Here is a 21,630-nt window from a genome sequence, read left to right as displayed (position 1 = left end):
TGTAATCACAGCGATGGAGAGCAGGTGTGCCGAGGATGGCCCAGCCCGGGGGGTGTGGCTGTCCGCGCATTCCACAGACGCAGGACCACGGACCATGACAATAATCCAGTAAAGTCCCATTTCAGAACCTCCGACTGTTGTTTGGACACATCGTTTGACCCTGTATGCAGAACAATGTTTGTCACAGTTGGATATTCATCTGCAATTTGAAGAATTCTCTCCTTCAGGTTGTTGACCATATCCTTAGGAAAGCAGAGGACTTTAGTGTTCTTACCGCACATCCTTTGTACATCCTTTACGGCAGAGTCACCCACAATCAGAGTTTCAGGCCTAGCCTTTAGCTTTCCCTGTGGCCTTTTACTTTTCAACAGATTTTCAGACCTTACTTCGCTACTTTTAGATGGATGATTGTCCGATATAGATCCAAGGTCCTTTGATAGTGGAGCAAATCTGTTCTGCAGTTTCACATTCAGTTGTTTTGGAGGTTTGTTGTTAACCTTCCTATTCACGGTTGTCCAGTCCTGTTTCCTCCCGTATACAGGGGTAGAAGAGCTTCTCTGTCTCGTAGGAAGTGAAGGCCAGTCGGTTTCAGAGATTTCAGCTCGCTGTGCCCTGCCTGTGATACGTCCTCTCCCTTCCAGGAGACATGATTTATGTCTTGGTTTTGCACCAAGACAGTCCAAGGGGGGATCATCGCTTGAGGATTTATTATAATGCACAGAGTCTACTTTCTTGGTCATGTTATCTGTGCTCCTTAGCTGTGTACTAGCTTGCTCATCGCCATTGTTTTGAATCAAAGGCAAGGTTGTTTCATTTCCACACAGTCCATTTACCTCCACGTTTACTTCTAAGCGATGAATTTTTGTCTCCAGTACTGCAATCTTCTGCAGGAGGCTGTGGTAGTCATCTGTGGAGAGGGAAGGCATCTTGTTGCTAGTTAGCCTAGCGGTTAGCACCTTTCCAGGCTATTGAGGCTGTTCGGTGCCCAGACGCTGTAATCAGGCTTCAGCTGTGTGTAGGCCACAGACACACGGAGCGCTGAAGATAAGGTAACTATAAAAATGTTGCTGTTTCTGTTAAGAACACTTTAGTCCTAATGATCTATAAGTGTCCAGTGTCCAGAAGCTACCGCAGGTAAGCTCATACGGAAAAAAGGGAAAAAAATCAGCATAGAAATCAATAAAAATCAATAAAAGAAGCAAAGCATTTAAAGAGCAAAGAGAGGAAGCGTCCACTCTCACAAAAGCTAGAATGCTGACTTAAAGAAAATACACCTGTCATACAAATATGCCAATATTTATTTGACCTGATTGTGACACTCAATGGAAAGTCAATGGACCAGTAAAGTCAGAGGACTAGCAAAGGTCACCTTAAGCCTGGAAGTTTATCTAAGGTTTCTCCAGACCTGCACTATGAATCACAAATGTCAAACTGCTGGTGGAAAAAGAGATGAAGTCCAACATCTGTGCCAAGTCATTTCACTAATTTTGAGCTATTTCACTGTATTTGTGAAAGATTTGGTGTTTGCAGCTCTGGATACAAAGTCAGGGGATGACTGGAGCTACTAGGTTTCCTCACCTGGGTGCAACAAATGTATGTGCCAAGTTCATAGAAATCCATCGTTGAAAACTATATACACTCACCAGCCACTTCATTAGGTACACTTGTGCAACTGATTCTTATATATTTCTACTCAAAGCTCTTTATACAACATACCCCATTCATGCATTCATATAAGCCCTTTTTTGTGCTTAAGTGCTTTCTGTCTAACATTTGCACACATTCACAGTATCGTGCCCAAGGATATTTAACATGCAGACTGGAGCAGCCAGGGAACGAAACACCAACCTTCCGATTAGTAGATGACCTGCTCTGCCTCCTGAGCAACAGCCACAGTTTATCCTTAATACAAATATCTTATATCTAATCCAGCATCAGAAGGGGGAAAAAGGTAAAAGAGAAAATATCCAGTGAGTGGCAGATCTCTGGGAGAAAGGGTTGTATTGCCAAAGAGGAACAGAGGAAAATGGCTATACTTCTTCGAGCTGATATAATTCAGATAACCACTTGTTGCAAAAAAAGTAGGGGAAAGAGCATCTCTGAATACAACAGTTGAACCTTGAAGCAAATGGGCTATAGCAGCAACTAAAGCTCGTTTGCTTCAAGGGTGCCATTGTTGTCAGCTAAGAAATGGAAATTGTTATACAGTTCACCTAGGCTCGCCAAAACTGACCAGTAGAAGGTTGGAAAAACAGTGTGTGGTCTTATGAGCCTTTATTTTTGCTGGGGTAGGGTCAGAATCTGCCAAAAACAGCAACAACCAACGCATGCATCCATCCTGCTCTGTACCTGCAGTTTGGCCAGGTGTTAGTGTAATGATGTAGGGGATATTTCCTCGGCACACTTTGGGCCCTTTAGTACCAACCAAGCATCGTTTAAACACCACAGCCTACCTGACTGCTGTTTCTGATCATGTCCCTTCATAACCACAGTGTACCCATTTTCTGACGGCAGCTGCCAGCAGGATAACGTGTCATGTCACAAAGCTTCAAAATCATTTTAAACTGGTTTCGTGTACATGACAGTGAGTTCGCTGTATTCAAATAGCCCCCATGGTCATCAGATGTCAATCCAGAAGAGCGCCTATGAGATGTGATGGAATGAGAGATTTGCATCATAGATGTGAAGCTGACAAATCTGCAGCAACTGTGTGATGCTATCATGTCAATATGGACTAAAATCTCTGAGGAATGTTTCCAGTACCTGTAAGAATTAAGGCAGTCCTGGGGATAAAAAGACTATATAAAAAATGAAATAACAAAAATAATAATAATAACAAAATTTTAACCCAATTTTGGTGCTATAAGAAAATTTGGAGAATCTGGTCGATGTTTGGGGTCCATTTTTTTTTAAAACTGCCAATTAGACGGGCTGTCTACCACGATTTAAAAGTAAAACTTCAAGTGAACACAGCCAGAATATAAGTAACCATTTATTACATAATGAAAGCAAATAAGATGCTACATTGACTATACAGTCAGTTTTGATAGTAATGGTACCTTTTTTTCTCTTCTAACATTTCCTATAATGTGCATCTATTTAATATCTCACTGTCTTTGTTTCTCTGCTATCGAACAACACATCCAGATTGGAGAAACTGACATAACAACATTGTTATTACTGATAGCACTGAAGGCCAGAGCTGTGGAAATGATGTGCGTGTTGTAATTTCGCTTGAAGTGTCCAGAGACTAAAGAATTAACATGGTGTCCTCATGGTGAGTTATGCTGTAATCCCCAAAGAGTCTTTATCCTCTGTGACTTTGTTGACTCATCTTGAGAATTGTACAAGTGACATTGTTGAGAGCTTTTAGCACTGAGAGAAGAAAAGTTTGTCCTACATTTCAAGGATATATTTCAAGGAGTTTTGTTGATTTATTTTATGACTTTATAGCTCCTTTATTTGCTAATTTACGCCTTTGCTTGTTCATTCTCCCTCATGCTTTGGGTTTCCCTCAGTGTCTAGCCTATATACGGTTTAACATGTAGTGCATATGGAACACCAGATGCAAGTGAATCTGTGATTATGTTAATGGGTTTATCCTGTTTCCTGTTTTCTGTTTTTTTAGCACTAAGGCAGATGAAACGTTTATGTATATCTGTGTGCGTGCGTGCGTGCGTGTGCCTACTTTAGGGCTGTATAGGGCTGTGATGACAAGGATGATGCATCCTATCCCCATTAGTGTTAGCCCAGATCTGTCAGAGCCTTGTTGGGTTACTGCCTGGCAAAATCTCAACCCTGAGGAACAATTTGATGGGCCAAACACACACTCACACTCACATACACATACACATTTAGGAATGTGTTTTCCAAGATAAAACACACACGCACACACACACAGCAGTCTTTTGAAAATCTTATCAGAGCACAGTGTCAGTCTCGCATTCACAAAAGCGTAACACATGAAGACACCAAGCGTTACAGCGGTTTGTTGTACGCACTTTCTCATAGGTTAGTTTTGATCATAGTCACACACATACAACCGTCATTTTGGCTGTCCCTTGTCTTACCTCTGTCAGAAAACAATAGGCAGCTCAGCCAGCTGACAAGTGTTTATTTCTGCTTTTCCACCAAGTCTCCTGGTGCTGCCGTGACCCGAGCACACTTAAAGACTGTTAACCAAGACAAGTTATTACGCAGCACAGGAGTCTGCTCATTATAATAGTGTTTGCCACAGTGGAGATCAATGGGAGGGAGTTGCATGAATTGAAGCTGATTAATGCTACTGGAAGCAAAACGTGTTCATCATTCAACTAATTTCACTGCATGCACAATTTTTTCCTTCGAATCAAATCATTTCCTAACAGCAACTGTCTTTCCTCTGAGAAATGATTTATCACCTCGTAGATCTTCTTTGATGTGCATCTTCTTTTCATTTTATCTCGCTCAGTAACAACACTTTATTTAGTTGTTTCAGTACCTGCTGGGCTGTCCTTGCAGCGCTCCCTCAGCTGTAGCTAAATTCAAGGCTGTCCTACATTTTCCTTGTGTTGTGAAGCTGCTGTCGAGTGGGAGCTTTGACAAGAGATAACAGCCCTCTGTGCTCTCTTTTATGAACTTTTAATGTAGCTTCTAATTAATATCTCTGTCATTAATTTACCATGACACATGGCCTCCCTCCACCCACCCAACCAGCCAGGCAGTTAGCTTCAAGCCCCCAAGCTCCGTTTAGTCTCCGAGCACCGAACTGCTGGGAGTGGAGCTTTAGATGGGAGTGTACAATCAGAAAACTCACATTTAGTTTTACTGCCTTTCAGCATGAACTTATTTAATTCCTTTTTTTCCCCTTTGTGTCTATCTCGTTCATTCTGTCTTTTCCCTCCTGTCTGCTATCCTTCTTGGATCAGAGTTTGGTACATTTAGGGTAACATCAATAAATGCGCTTTAGTTGGCTACAAAACTGCTGTTCTCATTCTGTACTCTCCATCCATTTCACACATTATAGCTATTTTCTCTGTGATGGGTGTTGATAAAGTGTCTCCCCATTACGCCCGCTCACAGAGGTGGATTATCGTTCAGTCTGAGTTTCTGATGGGATAATGATGACGACGATGACGATGGTAGTTCAGTGATGCCCTTGCTTTTGTATAGTTTTCTACAGAGTCTGCAGAGAAAAAAGGCTCCAGGGTTAACCTAAGAATTAGCACATAAAGTAATAAACTTTATGAAACTAAAGGCAAACTTGTTTATTACATTCAAACTAGTTTGATATTCCAGCTTCACAGATGAAAAATGCATCATTTAATGTATAAAAAAACAAAAGCTCCTGTAACTTTCGTGATCCATCATTAACATGACTTCACTCCTGAGTCTATAACTGGAGCCAGAGGCATTGTTAGACATAAAGATCTACTGTGGCACAGGCTCCCCATTACTCAAATCACACATTTCTTTCTTGAATGTCTGCAGTGTGCTAACCTCAAGTCAGTGTGCTGTATGAGCTTCCCCTGGGTAACCCGCTGTTTGTGACATTACACTACACCTGTCTGCTGGTAAAAGGAAAAATGTAGACAAATGAATCGAAATGTTTTTAGCTCTAAAAGTCACACCATGCATATGCAAATGTTTCTTGAACAGGACTAATTTCATTAAACTGTCACATGATTGCATTCATGGTGTTTCACATCTATATTACTTGATATTTTTTTGTTTCATGAGATGGAAAAAAACGTTTAAGAATAAACAGAAAAAAGACTATTTGCTTTGTTTAATTCTAATATAGAAAGCGGATGATGGTTTATATGCTTGACAGTGTAGAAGAAGCAGTGTCCTGTATTATTTAGTCATGTGTGTAGTTTTGTACTACGGTTGGTGACACGGTGACAGAGGTCTACAAGTTTTAAAAGTAAGCCAACAGAATGGAGACAGAGTGATAGGTTTTCCCTGTGCAAGATGGTGGACAGCTTTTTTCTTCTGTGTATTTTTAAACAACTGATGGATAAGACTTAAAAGATGGTGCATACTGGTCAGAGAGCAGTAATAATTAATGAAGGCTTTTATAGAAGGCACAAGAAGCCAGCTCGAGAAATCTGCGTCATGCCTCTTACCTATGTGCTTTCATCGCTGCTGCTTTTGTATATTTCTGAACTTTTCTTACTTTTTCGATTGTTTCCTCCCATAAATGTTATGCCTCTCTGACTGTCTCCAACCTCATTTCTCTCTCTGTCTCTCCAGGTTCAGGAAAATGTCTTCGTTGAGTTTAACCACCAGCAAATGCTTGATTTGTACAACAAGGTTCGTTTCGTTATGTTTCGTGTGTGTGTCCGTGCCACTTTCATGCCACATCATCTTCGTGTTTTTGTGCCAAGTATCCATGTTGCATTTTGCACTCCTTCATACTTCGATACATTCTACTCCCTCTCTTTTTAAATATCTCTTTCAGACTTCCTCTCCTTCTTTGTGTCATTCTTTTGTGCACATATTCGCTCCAAAAACTCATCATTTCCCCTCTTTCTTTCAGCTCGAAATCATCCAAGGACAGCTGGATTCCCTGACATGATGCCTTTTGGACTTTGTACAGCCACACACACACAGACACACACAAGCACGCGAACTATATGTTAATGGTGTTTTTGCTGACAGCCATGCAGCTGTTAGAGGCCTAGCAATTAAATTTGTGCTCTGATTTATTTGAGAAATATGTCAAGTTTGAAGGAAGGAGTTCCCTTTTGAACTCCTTTTTGCACTCATTACTCAGAGCCTGGATTTTATAGCGGGAAATTACCCCAAATTCATCAGTAGGAGTTGTACTTGAACAAGTTTGTTTAATAATGTTTTCTCCACTCTCTAGTAAATTAATGCTTGTTTTCCTTATACATTCCTTATAACAAGATGTAGATGATGAAAATGTGCCAACAGTCATTTAGCTTCAAGTTTCCTTTGTACTCTCAGAAAAAAAAAAAAAAAGGAAATTAAATGTCAAAATGTCATTTGAACTACAACAAATGTATTGTGTAGCTTGAAGAATGAACTACTCTCCATGCCATTCTAATAAAATCTGAAGTGGAGGTGAAATCCATCCAAGCTGTTGTTATTTAGTGAAGGCTCATTATTTCTCATTAAGACCAACCTGGACTGCTGGTTCAACAGATGGGAGTTCTGGGAGGCACAGCAGACCTCCAGCGTGATTGTGTGTATGAGACTGTGTGCACGAATGTGTGTCTGTGCGAACATGGGTGTATGACTGTGTCCTTGTTTGTGCATCTGCCCTTTTGTGTATGCGTGTATGTGCATAATTTCCTCACGTCCACACTGAACCAAAGCTTGAGAAGTTCCCTAATTCCCAGGTGTTGTTTTCCCCTGGAGCTTTAGTGAACCCATTTACTTTATTAGATCTATCCAATAGCTCTTCTCTGCCTTCTCTGGTGATTTGATCTGTTAGACTGTTTTGGGGGTTTTTTTGTCTGGCAAAATGAAGAATTTCATTTGTAAAGTGTAGAGTCAGTGGTGTGTGTATATTGTGTGATTAGTTCCTATTTGTGTATATGTTCAAACTATGTAGTGTTTGTCACATGACTTTTTAAATTTTAAGTCAATGAGGCATCAGAGAGGGAACAGTAGGTTAACATCTAGCAACCACCAGTAGGGGAAAATGTGTACTCCCTGACAGACTGGCAAGTGGTTGCTAGAGGTTGAAGTTAGGGTGAGATTGATTGTAAAAGCCCCAGTGATGCAGGCCTGGAGACTAGTCAGAGGCCCCAATCACAGGCTGGGAGGGTGGCCTGTATATTCTTTGACTAACTGGCAAATGGTTGCGAGCATTTGCAAACAAGGTGGCATCTTCTATACAAGCTATGGGAAGCTGCACCTGTCTTTTAACAATCAAAGCCATGACAAGGAAGCTTTGGGTGCTGTGGCCTCTTTGTGACCAATTTCATTCGGGGGCTGACAGCGACCACTCACCAACCAATTGGGGAATATACATATTTCCCTAGCAACCAGAGGTTGCCAGGCCAACCAGCCCCTTGCCCTGTGTGACTGCGGCCTTAATTACAAGTTCCATTTATGAGCATACAAGAAACAGATTGTACCTTGTCATGATTCTTCCTTTCCTTACTAAGAGATGGCGTTTTAACTTCAAGAAAGCATTCATGCTTCTTGCTGGTGATATTGATGTGTTGCCCTCAGACATTGATCTCCAACATTTATTTAGTAAGGCTCCTTTCCAGCCATCTGTGCCTTAGTTTCTCTGTCTGTGGCTCTCTGAAGACAAATTATTTGGGATTGTTTTTGGAGCAGGTTGTTATTGCAAATACCTCAGAAGTCTTGTTAATGAGTCAGGATAACATCAGCAGGCGATTCGTGGTGTATTGCTGTGTTGGTGTTAGTAAGCTGTGCCTTTAGATCAGTAGAAACACTCAAAAATGAAAAACATCAGCTTTCTTTGCTGGATGCCTGGAATTTTCTTTTGCCAGAGGGTGAGGAGCTCAAAGGATCCAGTTAAGATGGCTTGGGGTTCGGATCAGGATACTTCTTGGATATGTCATTTGAGACATCTCATGAGTCGTGTGCAAAACACACTAGAGTGATAATAAATGCCACCTGGCTGAGGAACCCCTCTGGTTCCTTCTCCTGGCAGAAAGATGTTGGGGAGAAAGCTGCTTTTCTTAACCCCAAGCTGCTGCTCTAAAGCCAGATTAGTGGTGGAGAAATGGAGTCATAAATATGACGTTAGGAGAAACTTCTCATGCCTGTCTTTGCTTTAGAAATGTTTAAAAAAATATATTCTCAAACTATATTTGCATTTCAAAAAGTTCTCCTTCAGTCAGAAGGCAACTTTTCATGTGGTTCTACTGCTGATTATGTCCAACTTTAGCAGGTGGCAAGCTCTGTTAATAGGATAATCAGCAGGTAGACAGATGATAAAAACAAAAATACGCACTCAACCAAACAAAATTACTGCCGCTTCCAGCTTGTAAAATGGAACAACTTTACTATGGGAACCCTGCTTGCAGTAGGTCCGGTAATTGCCAATTAGCGTAGCAACTGTTAAACTATTTAAATATAGTGCAAAAAAAAAGAAAAAAGGCAACAGATAAAACTGCTATGTCTTCAGAAGTAATATGCAAAGACATATATAAAAAATCCACACCTTACACACGTCTGAATTGCTGCATTTTAGACCACATCCTAAACAATTTCTATCTTCAGCTTGTTTTTCCTTTTTTTAAAACTCCACAATTGACAATTTTTGCCACCATGTGAAAACGCCTGCAGCCAGAGGGAGCGCCATGTTCCACAGCATGGAGAACAGATGGCAAGGCCGAGATGCAGAGATGGATGCCTGGAAAAAAGAAAAAAAAAGATGAGGAAAAAAGACGCTCACACACTGAGACTCACACTGAGATCCAGCAAGATACAGCACACACAGTCCCAATGAGAGGAATAGGAGGAGTATGTGTCTATGCCTGTGTATTAATGTCTGGTGAGTTGGGTCTCTGCGTGTACTTGTCAAAGCAGTTTACTTGCTCTGGTGTGTGTTATGAGGCAAACTAAGTCAGGCTGGACACCACACAGAGAGGAACACACTTTTTTTTTACGAAGCAGCTAGTCGGGGGATGTTGTACTTGTCTAGCTTTAATAAGTCTCAAATGGACTTACCTCCGTATGTGGCTGTGGTCCTGTAGGGCTGACAGCGCTGAGCCACAGATGACAGACACTGATGGTTCCCTTCTAGGATACACAAAAGCCAACAAACAATTGAACCCAGTAGTGCGCCACTACCCACAACACTGGCTCAATTTTCCTCTTTGTTTTTACTCAGTCATGCCTTCTGCGTAAAGTAGAAAAAAACAGGTTTATGTATTGCGGATAGGGAAGCTTTTTAAAAGTAAGTTGCAACAATGTTTACGCAAGCTTTTACGCCAAGAAAAACCCAGACTGAGCAAATACAAAAAGAAGCAGTAACACAACCTACCCTTACCCTTTAAAGTGCCTGGTCATTGCAAAAAAAATCTCCCTGTGAAATTCATTCCAAGCTCATTGAAATGGTGGCTTGCAGGTTGTGCAGGGTTCGTCATTGGATGTCGCCAGTTTAGTTTGAGGCAAATTGTTACAAATGAGAAAACTCTACTGATGGTGCTTCCTAGTCAGTAGAACACGTCTGTATAAAATTGGATGCTTTCTCAATTTCAGACTCAGTAGTTGGCGAGCAGTCCTCACTGCACATTTACATGTGAAAAGTTGAAACTTTTGACATTGGAATGTGAAAGTGCCACATGAATGTACTTGATCTGGGCAAACTGAGGCAATTTCATTGAAGGGTACTGATTTAAAGCTGCTTTGACCAAAAGCTAATACCTAAAGATGTAAATAGAGTAAGGTCTTGCAAACCAAAAAGTGGAAATAAAGAAATGCAGAGCCAGAAATAACAAAGACTTGTAGGTACAGAATAACTGTTACATTAGAAACTAGCTTGCACATGCACTGCATTCAAGATTAGTTGCTCTGCATTCAGTAATTCATCCAATTACCTTTGGTAGCTTTTAGTTTTTTAACTGACTTTTAACTAGGAAATCTACAGGCAGAAATTCAGAATAGGCTGTCATCATGCGTCTCTCCCCTCTGTTTTTGTAGCCCTTTCCATCAGATTAGCATATGCACACATTTTATAAGCACTCAAAGGAAATCACTGCAAACTTTTTGGTTCACCTTGTATTTGAAGCTCTAGTAACCAGATAAAATGTATTTGCTTAACTGCATCTTTTTTCATATGCAGACTTTTTCACTGTTCACTTGATCTAGCCTTGTGATTGGTCAGTCTTCTATCACAGGCAAGATCTTCTAAACTCTAAAAAGAGGACCAAGAGGAAGTACAAGAGTCCAGTTAACAGAAAAAAATAATTCATAGGAAAGGTTCTTATGGATTATTTGTCCAATTATGCAAAAAACATGTTGTCTAGCTCAATTTGTACATGAAGTAAAATAGATGTAACTTTTTTGGTTCAGCATAGATGCATAGATGTTTGCATTTGTCTGTATAATTATTATATTTTGTAAAGGCGTTATGTCTAAACAGTGGACAGTGAGCTACATGCTTGTGTGTGTGTGTGTGTGTGTGTGTGTGTGTGTGTGTGTGTGTGTGTGTGTGTGTGTGTGTGTGTGTGTGTGTGTATAGTAAGTTCACATGTCTAATCCCCATCTCTACAGCTACGCTTGTCTTGGGCCTGCTTGACAACTGCTACTTTCCAACAACAAAGGAGACACGATCATGAGTGTCTTTTGTAAGAGATGAACAACGGCTGAGAGTCACAACAGTAGTATTAAGTTGCACAGATAGCACCAGTCTTTTATGACGAGCAACCCTTCACAATGGACACGCACGCTATGAGCAGCTAATAGAAAGTGAACAATGGCAGGGAGAGAGGTAGTCAAAATAAATCTGTGTCGTGTCAAGAACAGTTTGTTTTGCATGTCATTGTCTCTTATGTGTGCTTGGTTGTTGAAACGTTTAAAATGTTCTTTCCAGTAGAAAGTGGAGTTATAAAAGGACCAACTTGACCTACCTCTATACCTCCCACATTTCCAGAACTGTTTTTGCCATTCTGTGTCCTTGGCAGGTAGTCAAATATATTTTCAGTGGGTGTTGGACTTTGAGAGGGTTGCCCCCTGTCTGCCATCATTCTTGTGATTACCATAGACAGAATCTCAAGGAATATATATTTATCTTAGAGAGCGCAAACTCAGGTTCTTGCTTTTTGGTTGGTTTTATCAAAATGTGACCTTTAAGACGGACTGGAGCACTTTTCAGCTGAGTATGAAGTGACTGGAATTAGTGCCTCAAACTCTGAATCTGAGGCCCCAGTTCTCTGATAAAAATGGCTGATTTCTCCCTGTTGATTTGGAAAGAGCTGTTGCCTCGAGCGAAGGAGTTTAAGTAGCTCCAGATCCTGATCGTCTTATATAATGGGAAGGTAGCGTGTGAGATATGGACGTGTGGATTGATGGAGCGTGTGTAAAGCAGACCGTTGTGGTGAAGAGACCGCTGAGTGGGACGGTGAAGTATTTCCAATCCAAGTTCCAATCCTCAACTTAGTAGTGCCTAAAAAAGAAGGAGAGGGGGAGATTGTGGCTGGGTTCAGACTTGAAGCTAAGGTGAGGAGCTCAGACGTCAGCAGAGAGGTCAGAATAGAGCTAATGTTCCTTCACGCTGATAGGAGACAGCTAAGGTGGCATCCAGCTCCCCTTGAAGGGTTTCCTGCATATGCAGCTGGCAGGAGGCCCCGGGGCAAACCCAGAAACTTCTAGAGTGATTATATATTCAAGGTAAAAGGAAAGTACACCCACTTTCAATTCAGAGGTTTTACATATCAAAACGTAATAAAAATAATCTGGTCCTTGCCAGGTTTTAAAATTAGGTAAATATAACCTCGGATGAACACCACCACATGGCATATTACACCCTGTCATTATTTATTTAACAAAACTAAGCCAAAAATGCAGAAGCAGTGTGTGGAAAACTAAGCAAGGGAATTAAGAGGGTAAGTAGCAGCCAGGTGCTCATTATTAAATGATCATCACCAAGTGTGGCCACCTTTATCAAAGCAGACATTTGGGCGGTTTGCTAGTCTGAAGCATTTAGGTGTGTGTTAACACAATGCCAAGGAGGAATTGTTGCTGCCCATCAATCTGGGAAAGGTTATAAGTCCATTTCCAAACAATTTCAAATCTATCATTCTACAGCGAGAAAGATTGGCAACTGTCTTGAATGTTTTCCACTTACGAACAATCTTCTCAGGAGTGGATGTCCCAGCAAATTAACCTCAAGGTCAGACAGTGAAATGCTCAGAGAAACTGCAAAAAACTTAAGAGCTACATCTCAGAGTCTACAAGCCTCTGTTCACGTGACAGGACAGTGCAATGAGAAAAAGAGCAAACCAGCAAATCTACAATAGAATCAAAGTATTCCAGTTTTTGAGTCAAAGTCCAAACCTCAGCCTGATTGAAATGCTGTGGTGGGAGCTGTGCTTAAATAAATGCCCACAAACCAAAATGAACTGAAGCAAAGTTGTAAAGAAGTGTGAGCCAGTATTTTAAGACCTGATAAAGACTAGTTATCTGTTTTTATTATGCCTTAGTACTGAGAGTGTGTACTTTGTCTTTACTGTGACTGCATCTCTCAGCCGGCTCAGGAAAGCCAGTGTCAAAGTGCAAGATTGATGAATTAATGATTGATTGATTGATTGATTGATTGATTGATGTATTTATTCACCTTTTAAAATGAGTTCTCATTTTACTGCAAATAATCAGACTGTGGTTTTAGTTTTAAAGTATTTTCTCAACTTATTCTCAGACACCCAAAAGCACAAAATCATCACAATTATGACTGTTTAACAGCTGATGTTCCGCATGTGTGGTAAAATACTGAACACATCAGAATGAAGTGCACTGTATGCATTACACTACAACCAAATATAACTCAATAAAAACTTTTATTTGGGGCATATTTGGTTAGTTATAAGGTCGTAACCAGTAATATGACAGGGTTAAAGAAGTTTTGGGTTTTATTAGCGCAAGATAAAGAGGTTCTATTTGAAAACTAAGCCCCGCTCTTCCAACCATGAACAAATGATGTCTTTCTCAAGCAATTTGATTGGCTGCCGTCAGGTTTATTGAACAGATGCACTGTGCAAGTGATTTTGTTACCGCTGAGGCACGAAAATATCCGAACACGTTTCTGAATTGATGTGTTTCTTGAGGCGTGTTAAGGCATGATGCTGCAAAATGTGAAACACCTGCAAAAACTGACAAGTAATATAATTTCTCCTAAGGCTATAACACACTGAGAGCATTTACAGGCAATGTACACAACTGTAGTATATAGGCAATTCCACCTACGAATGACAGGGAACAGCATTTTTCCTGATGCATCTTTAGAGTCTGAGTGATTCCTAAAACCCTTGCAGCTACTTATTTCCAGTGCACATTATCTATCACTTTGTGTCTATTAAGACATCATGAATGTCTAAAGCTGCAACCACTGTGCAAATACAATAACTCAGAGCCAGTAAAGAACATGAAGCAAAAACAACAGCTTATCAAATAAGGACAGCTCTTTAATAAGGTACGTTTATTTTGACTGTTTTGTTTATTTAAGAGATGACGAGCATTCGAGTGAAGAGGTTCTTTCCTGTCACAGAATCTGTGACAGCTGAATTATTAAAACACTGAGTTACTTTTGGATTCACAGCTCAACTCCTTTTAGCTCCCAACAAGCTCTGCAAATGGGCTGAAGGATATCTAATGTGAAATAAATTAGTAATAATGTAGATCAGGCTACTTTCTTCGTGTAATTCGCAACCTTGAGACATGTCACCCTGCCCCCGTAGCCTTTTTGTGACATATCTGAGGCATTCTGGGGTTGATGCGATTTAAGAGCACGTTGTCAGCTCGAGCCATTAGAAAAGCTGTATCATGATCCCAGCTCAAATTGCGTGGATCAAAAAGTGCAGATATTTTTTTTAATCTACAGCAGAGTTTGAAACCAGTGGACACATTCAACTCTGAAACAAATATGAAAACAGTTAAACATCTGAACTTTACACTCACCTCTGAGGTTGGACTTAAATGATACATCCATGCAATAGTTTTAAAAGCAGGTCTGATAGTTCTTCATTAAACTCATTGTTTCCTTTTAAACTTTGCACTTTCAGTTGCTTTTATTTGTTTTTTCACTCTTCACTTGTTAACAGTTGTTTTTATGCCACTTCCTCTCCCCTTTACTGCCTGTCACACACACTTTTTTTTTTTTTTTTAAATCTTACACACTGCTTTCACAGCTTAAGGTATACAGTTATACGCCGTGCAAAAGTGTCTTCACACATTTAGGTTGTGCAACTTTTACCACCTTTTAACTTGGAAATTGCTGTACTGGGACCAGTCTGTATCAGCTATGCAACCTTTTTTAGAAGGTTGCTGTCAAGCACTGTTTTGCTTGATTTCCGCTTCAGAGTCGGTAACAGTTGCAGCCAGTGGCGGTCCTAGCCTGTTTGGCGCCCCGGGCGAACACTCCCTCTGCCCCCCCCCCCCCCCCCCCCCCCACACACACACACACACACGAAGAGAGAGAGAGTATGCATTGTATGCAAACAGCTACCAAACAGCCATCATAATTCGTCATACAATGAGAACAGGACAAATCAACAATTGACACTGACTAATTAATATTAAAATCTGTAACATAATGTATTGTTTGGAGTTTAGTCTGTTACTGTTACTATTTTTACCATTTCTTTTTGGAGCAACTGTAATCCACATAATTTCCTTAGGGATTAATAAAATATTCTGATTCTGACTGTTTCAGGATGACCTGCCATTATCCAATAACACATCTGCTTACCTGTGTCTTTTGCTCGTTTCTCTTCTTTTCTATTTTTTCTAAACTGAGCACCTGATGGCTTTGAGCTTTTCTTGTCCATCTTCCATTGGTTTTAATTTTGCACTCCAGTATGAAAACAAATCCCCCAACTCGAGGATCGCCACAACATAACCTAATAGACCTACACCTTAGTTCACAGATTCACTTTGTCTAAGGTGTATTTCTGGGATTTCACACAACCCAGGATTCAAATCATGAATACATACTTGGATTTACAACATTATAAATGAAATGTGCTCTATTTGGAAGCAGCCGGCCCCCCTCCCCTGTCAACAGGTTGTGTGTGAGACTTTAAATCATCAAACTGTAAATTATAAATTTTAAATTGTTATTGATCCCTTTACCCCTAGTCCTAAAGTGTATATTTATTTTCTTACTCTTCTTATATTTATTGTTTGTTTACTTGCACTGCTGTAATTGGAGCCTCGTCGTCTCGTCTCTCTATATACTGGATTGTATGTAGCGGAAATGATAATAAAGTTTGCTTTGACTTCAGCAGCAAGCAGGCGCACCGAGGGCTCTCGCGCTCACTTTTCGCGTATAGAATTTCAAAAAAACATCGGTGCAAATTATAAGTCTGTATCATAATGTCTGGTGTTTTCGTGTTTGTTGTTTTGTTTTTATTTTGTTTTATTTTGCGAGTTGGTTATTAGATGCTGCTCCAGCCAGCCACAGAATCCCCCGCCGCCCCGCCCTCTCCTCCCTGTGCTGCAAGCAGCAGGCGCACCTCACAAACGGAGGGCGCCCTTAGTCCCAGCAAATGGGCGATAGAAAACCGTTCGGTGCCTATGCCATTCCCAATATGCGCTGGCTGATGTTGGAGCAGCATGAGTACGAGCAATTTCTTTTTTTCTTGCCGATGCCCGTGATGCCACCCCCCACCACGATGCCGCCCCGGGCAACCGCCCGTGTCGCCCGTATCAAAAACCGCTACTGGTTGCAGCTGAGAAATTTACAACAAGGTCAAAAAACTATGTTTTGCATACAGTGGTGTGAAAAACTGATTTCCATTAAAGTGTTTGTCACACTTAAATGTTTCAGATCATCAAATACACTTAAATATTAGACACAGATGACACAAGTAAACACAAAATACAGTTTCTAAATGAAGGTGTTTATTATTAAGTGGTTTGGATCTGATGGTGAAGCTGTGGCTCATCCTTTGGTACAGTTTATGGCAGGTGTCACATAAGTACAGGCAAGCCGAAATACAGATACATGTGTTGTAAAGAAAATGACCTGGTAAAAGTTAAGGTACTGATCCAACTTCTTTACTGGAGTAAAAGTGAAAAAGTAAAGTAACTTTACCTCCACACCTGAACAGAAAACTGAATACAGTCAGGGTTTAGTGTGGCAGATGGGTCTTGTAGTGCAATATGGGAGGAAACAAATAAATTACAAAAGTGTCACATTAATTCATATTTTTGAGTGAAAGTAGATATTCTTTGTGTACAGGCTGTGATCAGCTGACATGTGTTGCTGCTGCTGCTCTGAGGGTTACTGCTCATTGTGGATTTACACAGCTCAATTCATCAAAATATGGACAGATGTTACACGAGCTCTATCATGGCTGATTTCCAACATCTAGACAATGCAAAGGTGCAAAGTGAGTTAATCTAACCACCAACATCAGCTTAAATCCAAACTGATGTCTGCTACGCTTGATGTAACCTAACACCGACGCTGAACACCACAGCCTCTCTGCGCCAGTCCAACATAGTCCATTATTATAAATTCCCCACAGCACTGCAAACTAAACACTGTAGCCTGCACTAAACTGCAAACTATTTTTATGCACCTTTGAATAACCCAAAGTTAGTGTTACCTCAATTTGTTTTGCAGGATGTTTCACATCATGTGCACATCCAATATCAGATTTATTTTCAAAAAATAGAATGAATGAGGACATTATGTGTAAGCTTTAAATTTCCAGTTTATCAAATGTCACTGGGCAGCGCTTGCCTTTAAAAAAATAATCTCTTTTCTTCTTCTTCTTTCTTTCTCACATCTTTTCCCATCTCTGAGTGAAGTTATCACACTCTCTTTTTTCTCCCTGGGAAATAAAGCAGCCGTACCTTTAGCTAGCAGGCACATTGTGTGTCACGCTGAACAGACACAGTTTGTGTGTTTGCTGATATTTGTTGAGCTGTTAGAAAATTGCATTTGAAATAAACTGCCACAAAACATTACTACTCTCTTTATGCCGGCTCCTCTTCTGTAGAAGGACAGCAGCCCTTGTTCCAATCCACTTTAACCTCTGAGTATAGTGCTAGAAATGATGCATAAATAGCTTTTTATTTTCCTTTTTATCTCTTTTGCTGTGATAAGCCCCAGCGATAGATCACTATGACAGCTACAGTAATGTGAAAAAGAAAGTGTACCTTTACTGCTTCCATAGGAATTAAGAGGGTAAGTAGCAGCCAGGTGCTGATAATCAAATTGATTGATTATCAATTTGATTAAGAGCGACCACCTGCATAAAAGCAGAAGTTTTGGCCAGTTGCAAGTCTGTCATTCATTTCGTGTGTGCGTGTGTTAACACAATGCTACAATCTTCCCAGGAGTGTAGATCCTATAGCAAATTCACCCATGCATTGATCACAAAAACTGCAAAAACTACATCTCAGACTCTACAGGGCTCAGGTAGCATGTTTAAAACATGACCAAAGTGGAGATGTTTGGTCACAGTGACATGTTTGGCTCATACTCACCATGAAGCACAGTGTGGAGGGATCATGATTTAGGAATGATTTGTAGCAATAGGACCTGGGCACCATGACTGTAGTCAAATGTGAGGCTGACAGCTAAAGTTTGGGCTGAACTGGGATATGCATCTGCAACAAGAGAAAAGAATCAAGGTGTTGCAATTGCTCCATAAGCAAATGCTCTCAAACATTAATGACCTGAAGCAATCTATCAAGAAGAGCGAGCCAAAATTCCTCCACAATGATGTGACAGACAGATAAAGTCAAAGAGAAGAGAGTAAATTTGCTATTGCTGTTACAAACTGCTGAATCGTGGCAGGTACTTGATTTGATTTTTTGTCTACCTGACCATATTTTTCAAGGCTGCAGTCATAATCTAACCTACAGTCTGAGAGCTAGTCAGTGACTTTCTTTGGTTTTGTTTCTAAATGCAATGGTGCAAACTTGTGCCTGTGCTGCTAGAGCTGAGAGTGCAGTTACTCCGGCTGTACTGTACAACAAGAGGCAATCTACTGTACATAATAGCCTACTGTATCATACAGCTGAGCTTTCTTGTAAGGGCTAGAAGAAATGCAAACGTTTTTGCAAGCTAAGGTATCAATGTTTTACCTTTGTGACCCTTCAGGGGTTCTGTCCTGTTACATGATTTATAGTTCTGGACTTGTAGCTGGTTTAATTTGGGAATTTGGCAATGTTTTAGGAGAATGCACTACTTTTCTCATGGTCTCACGGTGATAAATGGTCATATATCATTCCTCTGGCTGTTTCGAGCAGAATCGCCACATCAGATATTCAGTGGTGCTCTACGTTTGTTTTCTTTCCAAATTGGCCGTTCAACCTTAAGCCCCAATAACCCACCTGTGGTCAGTCCTCACACAAACAAATGTTTTGCAAATTATGATTTTCCCTTCTATTCTAAAACTCTCTTCTTTCCAATTATGTATGTATTATGTATTTCTTCTTTTTTCCACTCTGTTATTATCCTTGTAGAATTAACATCTTGCTGCGGGGCACAGACAGGAAAAGTTATAGCAGCGGTATCTTCCTTGCATGTTTATATGAAAGTTGCTGACTTGAATGGAGTTTCATCTCGTTTTTTTAAAATGAACTGGGGCACCCAGCTTCTCGCAGGTTCTGTCTTCTCGTATCCCATCGTCTTGATTTTTACAACATTCTCTCGTGACTTTCCAAACTCTGTCTGCTCTACACATATAAGCTCCTCTCTAGCTTCAGAACCAAGTCTTCCTCCTCTAGACAGGGGATGTTAAAACTCTTTCTCCAGCTTTCCCTTTTCAAACTCAACTTTCTTAGCTTATGTCTGCAAAAATGTGGACATTGAACTGCTCCAATATATAAATTTTTAATTTCTTTTTTTTAAAAGTTAGACATGGCAAAGCATGATGAATGACTGTCAATAAAACTAAAGATAATAAACTGATGCTCCTTTAACCTTTGCAACATGCTCAAAGAGTTCAATATGCTAACTGTGTTGTTGTTTTTTCCACAGTGGGATGCATGAAAGGTCTGTTTTAGCCCATTAACTACAAATCATGTACTTTATGTTGCTGCCAGCCATCTTCGAACACAAGTTCACTGATTTGTTTTCTACCTTGCAGGGAGTCATTTGTTTCATTCATGATAGTAAAATATGAAAACTATCTCGTAGATGCTGGAAGTTGGCATGACATCTATCACAGTTGGCAATGAGTCACCTTTATTTTCTTGCCAAAGCTGCGTTTATGCTTGTGGTAATGCAAATGTAAGCAGGGACTTCTCTGACAACTGGTTTATGGGATTGTTTCTGAGGAAGATCACAGTTTGAGAAGCAGCAATCAGGAGGTCCTGCTTTAATTAGTACAAGTTTCAAGAATTCAGGAGACTAAAACGAGCAAGGAAGGACATCAAAAATTAAGTGGATTTGAGACAAACTCAAAACTCAGAGCTTCCATGAATTTAACAGAAAGTGGGGATTTTTTTAAACAGCGGTACTTTAATTACCATGTAATGATAATATGACAGATTTGTAAAAATCTGCAATGAACACAGTTTTCGGTGTAGCTGTCTGTAAAAAGTGGGTGTATATACCGTGAGGTCACCAACTGGTTCATGAAATCTAGCTCAGTGGCTCGAGTTAGCTCAGGGAACATCTAGCAGACAGCTAGCTATTAAAGCTAATTTTCAGGATTTTCTATGTAGTCCTGTGAAAAACTTCACCTTAATCATTCAGTAACTCCGAGAACCACCTTTCGCAGCAATAACTGAAACTTTAGTACTCAGATAGATGGCCTTACGTTAGACACTGGAATATTACCAATGCTACCATTTTTTTTTTTGAGAGAGAGAAAAGGCTTTTTTCTGCTAACCCAGATTGCTACTGGCATCTATCTGTCGTTAAAAGTGTAAACGCTCTCAGCTATTTACCTAAATACAGTTGACGCAAGAATGTGATTCCAAACTGTGTCCCATAAGAGTAGCCGAGCAAAATTAGATATCAATCATTTTTGGTACTAGGCTGGCAACAGGTTTTTTCCTTATAGGCATTTTGACAGTATGGGGAATGACTCTCTTTTTGAACTGCAGTTTTCTTTTGGTATGTCCTGTTTCCACTTGCCTCCTATCTACTAGAGTTTCATAGCACCTGATATTGTTACATGCATCCCTTTTGTCAAATCTGAGAGGAAGGAATACAGCAGTCAAACCCAGGGGAGGGGGCATCATGCTCTGGGGATGGGTTTTTTTTTGTGTGACAAGGACTAGTGGTTAGGACAGAGGGGAAAGATGGTTGCAGAAAAAAAATGTTAAGCCAGATTGTCCAGGAGCTTAAACTGGAGAAAAGGTTTTCATTTTTCCAAATAAAGAACAACCAGAAACATACAGCCAAGAAAGCTCACGATGGGCTTCAGGAAAACTTAGTGAATGTCCAAGTGTGCCACAGCCAGAATTCAAGCCTGACCCCGATACAGCATCTTGGAAAGAAAAAAAAAATGACGGTGCATAGATACCCCAACCCCCCACTCCATGTGCTTGAATGGTTTTGCCAAGAATATCGGTAGAACACGACTTATTGAAGGTATCAGAAAACTTGTGCAAATATGATTTTTACACACACAAAAAACCCTTTCACAAACCCATTGCTTGCTCTGCCATTGTAAAATATTGTGAGCAGATTGATGTGGACAAAAACGACTTGAATCCATTTTAAGATTAGTCTGAAACCAAAATGCAGAAAACTTGCAAAAAGGGTCTGAAATCTTTACACGTGCAGTGTTGCTATGACACTAAAGCCTGCTGAGCTTCCTGCATAGTACTTAAACTTGTCAAAGTTTCCTCACTAAAAAGCATAGCACAGGAAACACTACCACAAAGGCCGCTATATTGAAAGGTCATAGCACTGCTTCTGTCCTGCTGTCCACATTGTTCAAAGCAGATACATCATTATTTCTTTTAAAACTAACTTCCTGTCCTCCTTTCAATCCCCACTTTTTTTTC

General features: G+C 40.3%; 1 protein-coding gene across 1 annotated transcript in view; it reads left to right on the top strand.

Moving 5' to 3' along the window:
* commd10 (COMM domain containing 10) overlaps nucleotides 1-7,038 on the top strand; it is a 73,707-nt gene extending 66,669 nt beyond the window's left edge. The window contains exons 6-7 of the mRNA XM_063490026.1: nucleotides 6,235-6,294; nucleotides 6,521-7,038. Coding sequence (XP_063346096.1) covers nucleotides 6,235-6,294; nucleotides 6,521-6,559 — 99 coding nt within the window. The 3' untranslated portion in view covers nucleotides 6,560-7,038. The remainder of the gene's footprint in view (nucleotides 1-6,234; nucleotides 6,295-6,520) is intronic.
* Nucleotides 7,039-21,630: the final 14,592 nt, after the last annotated feature.

Source organism: Pelmatolapia mariae, linkage group LG12 (genome assembly GCF_036321145.2).
Source record: "Pelmatolapia mariae isolate MD_Pm_ZW linkage group LG12, Pm_UMD_F_2, whole genome shotgun sequence".
NCBI classification, from domain to species: domain Eukaryota; kingdom Metazoa; phylum Chordata; class Actinopteri; order Cichliformes; family Cichlidae; genus Pelmatolapia; species Pelmatolapia mariae.
This window is presented reverse-complemented; position numbering and strand designations above follow the sequence as displayed.